At 47.1% G+C, this 11,564-nt stretch overlaps 1 protein-coding gene across 2 annotated transcripts in view; it reads left to right on the top strand.

The window, feature by feature from the left end:
- The first annotated feature begins 1,430 nt into the window (after window positions 1-1,430).
- The window catches only part of Tshz3 (teashirt zinc finger homeobox 3), a 77,027-nt gene continuing 66,893 nt past the window's right edge, over window positions 1,431-11,564 (top strand). The window contains exon 1 of one of the 2 annotated variants that reach the window (XM_048369175.1): window positions 1,431-1,562. In XM_048369175.1, the coding sequence (XP_048225132.1) occupies window positions 1,523-1,562 (40 nt within the window). In that variant the 5' untranslated portion in view covers window positions 1,431-1,522. Of the gene's footprint in view, window positions 1,563-4,378; window positions 4,431-11,564 lie in introns of those variants that run through there. The other variant, XM_048369178.1, reaches the window with a different exon arrangement.

Here is an 11,564-nt window from a genome sequence, read left to right as displayed (position 1 = left end):
GTCCCGCCGGGGGGATCCGCTTAGGTGTGGGGAGGGGGCGCGGCCCTGCGTCCACCGCGAGGGCGGCCAGAAACTGGGTGGGGGGCACCAAGATCATCCCGCCTCTCCCCAAAGAAGTGTGCCCTGGAAACTTGCACACCTCCCTCGCGCCTCTACCACCCCACCCGAGATGAGCCCGGGAAAGTTTGTCTGGGGAACTCACTGCATAAATAAATGGGGGGGGGCATGAGGGGAAGTCCCGGGTTTGGGGGTGTCTGGGGTCAACCCCACCCCGCAGCTTCCTCACAGGAAAGTTTGTCTGGAGAATAAATGAATAGGAGAGGGGAGGAGCAGCGGCGGGGCCCAGGGGAAGATTCCCGGATTTGGGGGTGTCTGGGGGGGGTCACCCAAATCCTTTCCACCTTCCTCACCCCAGCTTCCTCCCGGGGGGGGGGGACGGGAGACCCCCAGCACCACCTGCCTAAGCGTCCTGACATTTCCTGAGGTCTCAGGGGCCAGGGCCCAGCTCGGGGGGCGGGGGGGGGCTTGGGGTGGAGCGGATGAAGAGGGGTGCAGGTCTAGTGGAGGGGGGGGAGCGTGAACACCCCGGGACCGGGTTGGACTCGTGCGCTCTCCGGGGTGGAGGCACCGGATCGGAGGTGGGGGACTGGCACTGGAGGGGTTGGGGGTGTCTGGAGGGAGTCGCCTCTGCCCTGGCGGGCCCAGGGGGGTGTGGGGTACCCCACCCCGCCCCCCTGTGCGCACCCAGCCGCGGACACGATCATCTCCTTTTCCTTTAAGCTTGCCTGTTGCCGCCGCCGCCGCTCCGAGCCGCTCCGCGGGGCCGAGGACCCCGCCGAGCCCCCGGTCGGGTGGGGGGTGGCGGGTCCCGCCGCGCGCCCCGTACCCGCACCCCGCAGGCCGCGGCCCGGGGCCGGGCGGGGAGGGCGGAGGATCGGCGGGCGTCGGAGGGGTGGGGGGCCCGGCCCCGGAGCCGGGCTGCGCCGCACTCCTCACCCCGCCCCGCGCCGCGCCGCCTCCCTCCCCACCCCGAACCCCAGAGCACCTCGTCCCGGCGGGGAGAGGGGAGGGGAGGGAGCGGGGCCACGGCTCCTCCCCGCCCTCCTCCTCCCCCTCCTCCTCCTCCTCCTCCTCCTCTCCCCTCCTCCTCCTCCTCCCTCCACCGGCCTCTTGAGCGATTTGTCAAACTTCCCATTCCGCCCAGCAGCTCGGTCCTCCCCCCCTCCCCGCGCCGCCCTCCTCCCTCCCTCCGCACGTTCGGGGGGAGGGAGGGCGGGAGGGAGGGCGGGGAGGAGGGACGGAGTCGGGGCGCAGCAGCATCCTGCGGGCGGCCGGGGTTGGGGTTGGGGGTGTCTTGAGAGCCAGCCCCGCCTCGCCCCGCACCCCTGCGGACCCGCGCCCCTCCCTCCCCGCCCGCCCTCCCTCCTCCTCCCCCCTCCTCCTCCCCCCTGCTCGCAGCCCCGGCAGCGGCAACGGCGGCACCGGCGGCCACGGCGGCAGCGGCAGTCGCCGGAGCAGCATCATGCCGAGGAGGAAGCAGCAGGCGCCCCGGCGCGCAGCAGGTACGAGCCGGTCCCCTTCCTCCTCCTCCTCCTCCTCCTCTTCCTCCTCCTCCTCCTCCTCCTCCTCCTCTTCCTCTCCTTCCTCCTCCTCCTCCGGCCAACTGGAGGAACCCCCTCCCTCTCCCACACCCTCGCTCTTCCCCCTCCATCCCGGCTTCACCACACTCCTCACCCTTCCCTCTTCTCTCTCTCCCTCTCTCAGCTTTCTGCAGCCGCAGAGTAACTTGGGGGGACCCGGGGGGTTCCCCTTGGCTGCCCGCTCCACTCACTCCCTTCATTTCCTCCTGTAGGGCGCCCTGAGTCCCTGGCTGTCCCCACCCCCTCCCCAGGCGTACCCCACCTTCCTCCCCCTCTCTTATACTTGGGGTCGTGTCTCTGTGTGTGTTTCAGGGGGGACCCACCGTGCGCGCCTCGGGCGGCCGGCGTGGGGTCCCCATATCCTCTCCCCACCCACCCACCCAAGTGTAGGCAGCAGAGATGGGAGAAGAGAGACGAAGGCTAGGGGCTCTCGCCCTCTCTCTCTCTCTCTCTTTCTCTCTCTGTCTCTCTGTCTATCTGTCTGTCTGTCTGTCTTTCCCCCCGTGGTTTTGGGATGTGTGTGTGTGCTGGCTGGCGGTCATCTGAGTTCCCTGGGACCTTGCGCTGCGGCCTCCCTGGGCGGCCTGAGGGTGCTGGTGCGGTGCGGGTGCTGGTGTTAGTGTTGGTGGTGTTGTGTGTCTTTCCAATGGAACCAGAGACGGCCGAGTGAATGAGTCTAGGTGCCACCGCACTGCTAATTGGATGAATTCTACAGTGATGTGTGGGGAGGGGGTGCCCCAAAGCGGGCACCAGTGAGTGGTAAAGTAGGGCGCACAGGGGTCTGGGTATTGTCAGCTGCTGTGAAGTCTAGGTTGGATGGATGATGGTGGTATCTCTCTCTCTCCTTCCTTCCTTCCTTCCTTCCTTCCTTCCTTCCTTCCTTCCTTCCTTCCTTCCTTCCTTCTCTTCCCTTCCCCCTCCTCCTTTTCCTCCTTGCCTTTCTGCTTTCTTTCCCCTACTCACTCACTTCTTGCTCACTCCTTGCTCTATTCCTTTCCTTCAGTCACTTCCTCTCAGGACTTGGTACTGGGACATGTCTGACTTATTCCCCCTTCTTTTTCTTTTTTTCTTTCTTTCTTGCTTTTTCCCTTTTTCTTTTCTTTTGTACCAGGACTATCAACTTCTGTTAAGACTCATGATGATGATGATGATGACGACGATGATGATCGTTTTTTTTTTCCTGGGGAAAAATAGCATCATTTAAAAACCAAACACAACCCATATACACATAAACATTATTTTGCAATAATGCCGGTTGGGGAGCACTGTTGTCTGGAAGGGTTTTTTCTTTCTTTCTTTTTTTGCTGGCTGCTTGCCACCCTTGATTTGATGACTGATTGATCGCCCGTCATGCTTTTGCCTTTGATCTATTCATTCCCAATAAACATCAATAAATCACTTGGAATGGGGAGGCCAAGCTTCTGTGACGTCAGGAGGCCCTGACAGTGTAACTTTGGAGGGGTTGGGGGGGGGGGTTGTTGGAATTTGGGGCAGATTGCTGGAAGGACTAGGGGTGGGGGAGGCTGTGTATGGATGTGGTGTGTTGTGATAGGATGCCTTAGATTCAGATGTTATAGAGATGCACATGTTGTCTGAAAGGAAAGGAGGGCTGACCAAGGCTTTGCTTTGCTTTCCTCCTCTCGGCTTTCACTTTTTAAAAATTTTATTTTGTTGGAAGAGGGGACATGAGGGTACTGGTGCCCAGCATATAGGCAGCTGTCTGTCTTGGTGACTGTGGTGGGGATTTGTCAGGCCTGTTGGAGGTGCCACATAGATTGTCTGTCTGGCCTCCAGTCTCTCCACTCAGAGCAAACCATCTTCTTGTCTTTTTCTAGAAATGTACCTGTCTATCGGAGTCTAAAAAAAAAAAAAAATCCTTAGGAGAGGAAAAACAAAACAACTTGGTTTGGAGGTGGGGGCTATAATCCTGGTATTGCTCTCTGTGTATGGTATCACTTTTTTTCAGGAAAGTTTGAAAATCCATACCATGTTCCACTTGAAATCTCCAGCTTCAGTAATAAGGTTATCTATACCCTCCCACCATCCCCCCCCCCATAAATAAACTTTAAAACTTCAGAAGACTCCTTTAGAAAGTTTGGGTAGTAGGAAGATCTTGGGCTTCTTGCAGTCTGCCATTATTATTATTATATCCTTTCTTTTTTGAATACCTCATATTGGATATTGAACATAATCTGCATGTCTCCACCAATGTGAACCTTATATATCCACTTGCGTCTTTCTGTTGGTGATCATCTTTTTTGGTCCCACACCTTGCTTAATTGACATGCTTCTTTGCTCATTTTTTTGGTCAAAAAATTTCTGAGCAGGGTGTATTTTATTGGTTTCATTTCTTGTATTTATCTATTGTTATTATTTAAAAGTAATCTCTCTCACACCTTGTTCAAAGCGAGGCAGGAATTCTCAGGTCAGTTAAAGGAAAAAAATTCATTATATTAAAAACTTGACTTCAGGACTAATAGGAGATGGAAGAATGGTTTTGCTCTATCAAAATGACCCGTCAAAACGACTTTGTTTCATATTTGATTTAATTGTCTCTCTCCTGACAGGCACATTCATCAATAGCTTAATGGTCAATCAGAAGTTGGCAGCCTGAGTGCTTGCTTTCTTTCCCATACTCTGATTTTGGATTTACTTTATCAGAATGCCTGTCTAATGGACGCGTGGGCCCGAGGACTGAGGAAGAACTACTTATTTAAAAAGCGTGGAGTTTTTTGTGCTTTTTTTTTAAACACTCTACAAAACAGCCTTCCACATTTAGACGAGCGATAAGTATGGATCCGCCAGTAAGTGAATGATGTGAGTTTGTTTTGTTTTTGTTTTTGATTTGTTTGGATGGATTAGAAACTTCCTATTTTTTCCCTCCTTTTTTTCCCCCTTTTCTCACAGCTGCAAGTTATAAGGTTCATGCCTGCTTTTGTGGCATACTGGAGTGATGACAAATTGATTGCTTGGCACAGAGACAGAGAGAGACAGAGAGACAGAGAGATCCACAGAGAGAAGAGACAGAGAGAAAAAAAAAGTCAAGATGTCTGTTGATTGATAACTGGAAATCTAGTCCCAGCAACCTTGAAAAATACTAGAGGTTTCTTCTCTCGACCCTCCCCAACTCCCAAACTGAAAAGTCTGCTCAGCCATAAAAAAAGAAAAGTTGTTTTGCCAGCTTCATTAGTGTTCACCTAATTAGCTGTAAACCTGATGGATTTCTGACAGCTTTAATGATTGGAGACGACAAGCTGGACATAGTGTCATCCAGCAGAATTAGGTTTGTAACTAGTTTGATGTAATCAAGTTGATATTACACAGTCCTGGCTGCCTTTAGTTGTGCATTAACTCAATTTTCTACTGCAGGTGACAAATGGGCTTTGGTACTGGGATAATCATGTCATAGGAATTAGGACCCTTTTAATGGTCTGCCTAGAATAACAACCACAAAAGGCCTAGAGCTGGGTAAAATGTGCAGGGGTAGCTCACAGGTGCACATAATGTTCTCTCTCTCTCTCTCTCTCCATATATATTCCATATATAATATACATATATTATATATACATATATATATATATGCTACACTGCTCTTTGGAAAGAGAATTCTTCCCCCAGAAGACATACTTATTTCTGTAGTTTAGGATGTTTTCTCAACGAAAACAAAATACAAATTCTGCATGAAAAAAACTACAAATTCTGCATGGCTTAGTGCATTCTATCAGAGATTGGAGGGAGACAGTATTTTGTTTTTTAACCTGTCAAAGAGAACACTGTATGGGAGTTTCCTTCCTTTTAGGTATGCAGTGTTAAAGAGCTATAGATTTGTGCTGGGTAGGTATGGCTGATTGAGGATGTTCAGAGAAAGCCGCATTAGCGAAGACTCACCAACCAAACATCCTTTAGGCAGTGTGACCATTATCGGTGACTGCAAATAGGCCCTCTCTTTGACACTCGTTGTGTGCTTGTTTAGAAACAAGTATTTTCTGAAAAGGGGGAAAAAATAACCAGGAAGGAAGCACTTTAGAGTGATACTTGCTAGCACCTACTGCTTTTCTTCAGTGCATGGATTTTTTTTTTTCTGGAGGGAAATGTGGAATTGGAAGAACGTATTACCTTATACTTTAAAAGAATAAGAATAAACTCCCCACAGACAGGAACATACTAGTAACCTTTTGGAAACATTTATTTTTTTTAATTTCTTAAGATTTTTTTCTGTTTTTGACAAAAAATTCTTCCATAGAGTTCTTCTCCTCACGCCCCCTCTCCCCCCCCAGTTATATTGTGAGTTTGATTCTTCTAGCATCCTGAAATGTGGTCAATGAGACTTGACTCCATTTTGGATCTGGTGTCCCCTGAGCATAGTTGCTGATGGACATGGGCTTTTGGCCTAAGATGTGTTCTCCCTGTGCCCTGTACTTATTTGCCCTCCCAGCATCTGGGGGAAGTCTGATTCTTCTGCTACTCATCCTTGAAGCTGAGCTTTGCCTTGTGTTTGGAAAACGGTCCTGGTACATTCTGCAGGGTTTCTGACTACCCTTCAGCCTTTGGAGATTTCTATTCCTTTTCTCTTTTTCCCTTTCAGGTCAGTAGTCATTTTGATAGTAAGGTGGGTAGAATTGCTTTGACTGGTGATTGTGTATGTGTGTGTGTGTGTGTGTGTGTGTGTGTGTGTGTAGATAGATGTATCTAAATGATACCTATCTATCTGATATATAGATAGATCTGTCTATAAATTTTCATACATCTATAGTTCTACATAGATACATTAAATATCTATCATAGCTGAGATCCACACTTCTACTTCTGTGTACCTATAGATCTATATTGATCTATATGTATGTATTGTATTCTCCCCATTTCCTATGAAATGTAAAGGAACAATGCAATTCTTCCAAAGGAAGAAAGAAAAAAAAATCAAGGAGAGGTGCGGGGAGAAAAACCACCCAAAAAAACAAAGGCAATAAAAAGTGTTAGTCTCTCTCATTGGATTTCCACATGGAGGGAACAATCTTCTAGAATCAGAGGGAAGAATCTTCTAGAATTGGCTGCCCATAGCTCCTATCCCGCTGGCAGCTGTCGGGCAGGGTTTCCCACCCTTGATTGTGATGGGTGATGTTGTCATTTTTTTTCCTGGTGGCTTCGCCATGATGGTGCTCCTAAATAGGATGGAGATGTTTGTAAGGGGTGGCTCAGGCAGGTCCTTTCCTCATCAGCTCACACCGCCCGTGCTGTGCTTTCCTTCAGGTTTGTAAGGTGATTAGACTAAAAGGGGGACTGCTCAGGACTACTGCAGAGGCTGAGGTCCGGGCAAGTTCAAAGACTGAAAACCTGCCTTGTACCGCCATTCTTTTTCCTCCTCTAGTTCTGGGGCTCCAGGGGGAGAGATGACACTGGGGGTGGAATCTGAACTGTTGTGTGTGGGGGGGGGGTCCCCTCTGACACTGTCAGCAGGTGCGAGCTGTCAAATGCAAGTAGCTGAAGGGTTAGGAAGTGGGAAGGCCTGGTTCTGGTACAACAATCACAGGTGTGTGTGTGTGCACACTCGTGCATGTGCCAGTCCCTGGGGCTTATACTCAGGGCCTGTGCTCTGTCCTTGAGCTTTACTTCTCCTTCTTTTTACTAAAAGCTAGCACTCTACCAGCTGAGCCACACTTCCACTTCTGACTTTTTAGTGGTTCACTGGAGGTAAGGGTCTCCCAGACTTTGCTGCTGAGTCTGGCTTCGAACCACGATCCTCACATCTCAGCCTCCTGAGTAGCTAGGATGACAGGTGGGAGCCATGGGCCGTGTCAAGTAAGGCCATGTTTTTAATCCAGTCATATCAGCAGTTCAGCTGGGTGCCTTGTTCCTCTTTGACCCCTAAAAATACAAATAACGTGGGTATCTTCTAGGAATAGAAAAATAATCCTCATAAAGTAGCATGTGTATCTAATTCTCCTGCAAGTATACAACCCAGCTAAGTAGCTGCGTCTTGAAATAAGCCATGCTCCCCTCTGTCTCTCAAGAGCACCCCGATAGCCAGTTGGAGGTGGGGTCTGGATCAGAATTGGACAGAATGCTAGTGTCATTTACCCCCAAACCTTTCTCAAGTATTTGGCTGTGTGTGTGTGTGTGTGTGTGTGTGTGTGTGTGTGTGTGTGAGAGAGAGAGAGAGAGAGAGAGAGAATGTATTATATTCAGATTGTACTTTGTTGGCTGAAGTTAAAAAAAGAAAAGAAAAAAAGAAAGGTTAATACAGTATATTGTATTGGGTTTAAGAATGGTTTGGACAGTAACATCTAGATTGAAAATGTGCACTTGTAATTAGACTCAATAGACAGGCAGTCATTTTTAAATTCCTTGACACATGCATAAAATAGTCATATAATAAGATAAGATGACAATTTTATGTTAGGTTGATAAAGTATCCTGATATGGGCATTTAAATGTCTGTAAGCCCCCTCTTTTTTTTTTTAATCTAGACAGATTAATTTAGTTTCTAGTATTTGCAATTAAGTCATTAAATTAATTTTTAAAATCCTCCTAAACAATGGCTATGAATAAAATATTTCTTTTTCTCCTTTTCTGGAATTTTCGTTCTTTTTTTAAAACCTGGATGGAAAGGAATAAGTTATTAAACTTGATTGTTTCCTTTTTTTTCTCTTGATGTTTGTAAAAATCTACATGAAATGATGTGCTTTTAAAATTCAGTTTGGTGTTGGTGCTACAATAAGACTGTATATATTTTTGGAAGGGATTTTTTTTTAAGGCAGTAATAGGAAATAAAGTACTTAGGGCTATTTCCCTGAGTAACTGACAAAATTCTGGGTTCGGGAATCTTTATTAGAAAGACTGCGTAGTGTAGTTGACCAAATATTGAATATTTTATAAGCCCCATTGGAAAAAAAATTAAAAAGAAGACATTTCTATCGCATTTCTTGGTTCGATCAGCATTTAGATGCTTGGGTTTAATTACTTCCAATTTTGTAAACTATTTTACTGTTTAAGGCAGAATAGCCCAAGAGATATACTGAGGGGTAAGGATGGGAGAAGCAAGTCAAGTGAAGGTGATATTACTTTAGACTTTGCTCTTTTCTTATCTCTGCAAAGGCGTGGCTCTTGAAGAATAATTTAAATTTGTTTGGGCTTAATGATAAATTATTAATTCACACTGTCAGAACACATGTTATTAATTATGACTGTGTTTTCTTCACTCAGAACAGCAGTGGAGGGGGAAACAAGACAAGTTCAGATTGTCTTTGAGAGGGAGGGGATAAAGACAAGGAACTTAAGCAACTCCTTGTCAAAGCCAGCAACCCTGGCTTTTGAAAATAAAGGATTGCAGAGGGTGGAGTATAGGGAAAAAAGAAACTATTAATTCTAGCCCAAGTTAGGCATGAAGCAAATGCTAACAAATGCGCATTAAACAACAACAACAATAATAATAATAACAACAATATAATAATATCTAGCTGGGCGCAGGTGGCTCATGCTAGCTACTCAGGAGGCTGAGATGTAAGGATTATGGTTGGTTCAAAGTCATCCTGGGCAGGGAAGTCTGTGAGACTCTTATCTCCAATTAACCAGCAGAAAGCCAGAAGTGGAGGTGTGGCTCAAATAGAAGAGCACCAGCCTTGAGTAAAAAAGCTAAGGGACAGTGCCCAGGCGCTGCGTTCAAGCCCCAGTAATGGCACAAAAACAAAACTATACCTACCTCTCTATGTATTACTCTGTGTCCAGTTAGAGTTCGGAGGTATACAGTAACTGATTTATTTCCATGTTCTGTGACTCTGTTGTATCAGTTATTTCTTCTTGTTCTACTTCTTCTTCCTCCTCCTCTTTCTCCTTTCCTCCTCCAGCTAGAAGGTCATGCTCACAAGTTTATACTCGCAGACAGAAAAATATTCCTCGGGCTTGCTTGTTTGTTCCCGAAGCTGAAGCTAAGACCCGAGCAGAGAGAAACTCTTGCTATTTTATCCCCACCATCGTTAAATCTACTTCTCTGCATTCCGCTTCCTCTGAGTTCTTTGAGAAATGCACGTTGCATAAAATAGGCAATTTTTAATGAACAATTTAATGTAAATGGGTTTTGAATTTAAATTAATATTAATGAAGCCTTGAGTGAATTTATTTTGCATACGTAAGAGACTTTTGCAAGTCCCCCCCCTGCTTTGTGCTTTCTTTTTTATATTAGTTAACATTCCTTGGGCCTTGGGTGGTTGAACCAGCACCTTTGCGAGATATACTAAAAGGAAAAAAATAAATTATTGTAATATTGTCCACTAGTACAAATGTACTACACAGTGAGTGTGTTATTTCATTTTAAGAAAATATCCTTCATTGCCTGTCAGGGCTCTCCGTTTCTTTTGCTTCGGCTGGGCTGGCAGAACACATACACCAACAATAACTGTTACAATCAAGATGTTTTTCTTTCTTTGGCTTCCTTCTAATGCATTATGTATCGGGGGAATGACGGGAAGTTCTGTAATTAATTCTGTTAGATGTAATTGCTATAATCACTTGGATGTTACACATAATAAAGGTAATATGGTAAGCACACATACAAAAAATATAAACACTTTATTGTAACACTACTGCTTAAAAAATCCTTCTCATCACGTCTGGTCTGATTCACACACGAAGTGTTGCGGACTGCTTTGGGTCCTAGGTGGCTGTTGGTTCAAGCTGGGTTTATTAAGATTCAATAGGAGAAGCAGGAGCAAGGGACCCAGGCCTGGAGGAATTTCTGTGCTGGATTCCTTCAAGATGTGTCTAATTTAGCAAAGGTTTTCTTTTTCGTCCATGGACTACAGGTAAATACTTCAAGGGTGGTGGAATGGAGGGAAAGAGGATATGAGGAACCGATGGAAAACTGTGGGATTTCTCATGCTGTGGCATTATGGGAAGGGCGGGGGGTGGTGGAGAGAATATGATTATGTCCTCATGGATAAGAAGGGAAGGTTACTTTTCTTAATAGTGCAGGAAGGAGAAATAAACAGTAGGGTGCTTTCTATTATTATTATTACTATGATCATGCCAGTATGAGGGCTTGAACTCAGGGCGTGGGCACTGTCATCTAGCTTTTTTTGCTCAAGGCTGATGCTCTGCTACTTGAGCCACACCTTCAGTTCTGGCTTTTTGCTATAGTTAATTGGAGATAGGAATCTCATGGACTTTCCTGCCCAGGCTGGCTTCAAATTGTGATCCTCAAATGTCAGGCTCCTGAGTAGCTAGGATGACAGGTATAAAGCCACAGGCGCCATCTGGCTTTGTTATTATTATTATTGTTGTTGTTGTTGTTGTTGTTGTTGTTAGATGATTTCTTTGCTGGGGGGACCTAGCTGTTGCATGAACGCCAGCACAGGCTATGTTGCCTAGGGGAACTGAAGCCTGGGTGATTTCTGGGTCCGTCTCACTGCCTACACCCCCAGCCTCTCTGGACCCATCTCCTATATCCAAGACCTCTGGAGGCTTTCGGGGAAGTTTGCTTAAGACCAGCCAAGTGAGCCCGCCGTGCTTATAAGATGTTTTTAGAAGTGTGTAAATTATTCTTGGCTAGTGCAGCTGACAAGAGGTGGGAATAAGATGGGACGGGAAATTTCCCCTGTGATTCTGCTCCTCTTGGAAATCTTGGACCAATCTAGTGTGTGTGTGTGTGTGTGTGTGTGTGTGTGTGTGTGTGTGTGCCTGTGTGCGCTTCTGCATGGTCCTAGAGCTTGAACTTGGGGCCCGGGAGTTGTCCCTGAGCTTTGTCACCCAAGGGTAGCACTCTACCCCTGGAGTTGCAGCTCCACTAAGTAGCCAGGATGGCAGGTGTGAGCCTCTGGTGCCCGGCACACCTGCATGTGGTTTTGCTGGGCCTGCTGCAGACCGTGCTGAACCACCTCAGGAATTCCACGTCAGCGTGACAGTTCCCATGCAAACTCCCTGCCTGTGCACTGC

Source organism: Perognathus longimembris, chromosome 20, assembly GCF_023159225.1.
Source record: "Perognathus longimembris pacificus isolate PPM17 chromosome 20, ASM2315922v1, whole genome shotgun sequence".
In the NCBI taxonomy this organism is placed as follows: Eukaryota; Metazoa; Chordata; class Mammalia; order Rodentia; family Heteromyidae; genus Perognathus; species Perognathus longimembris.
Note: the sequence above shows the minus strand (reverse complement) of the source record. Positions and strands in the feature narration are given on the sequence as shown.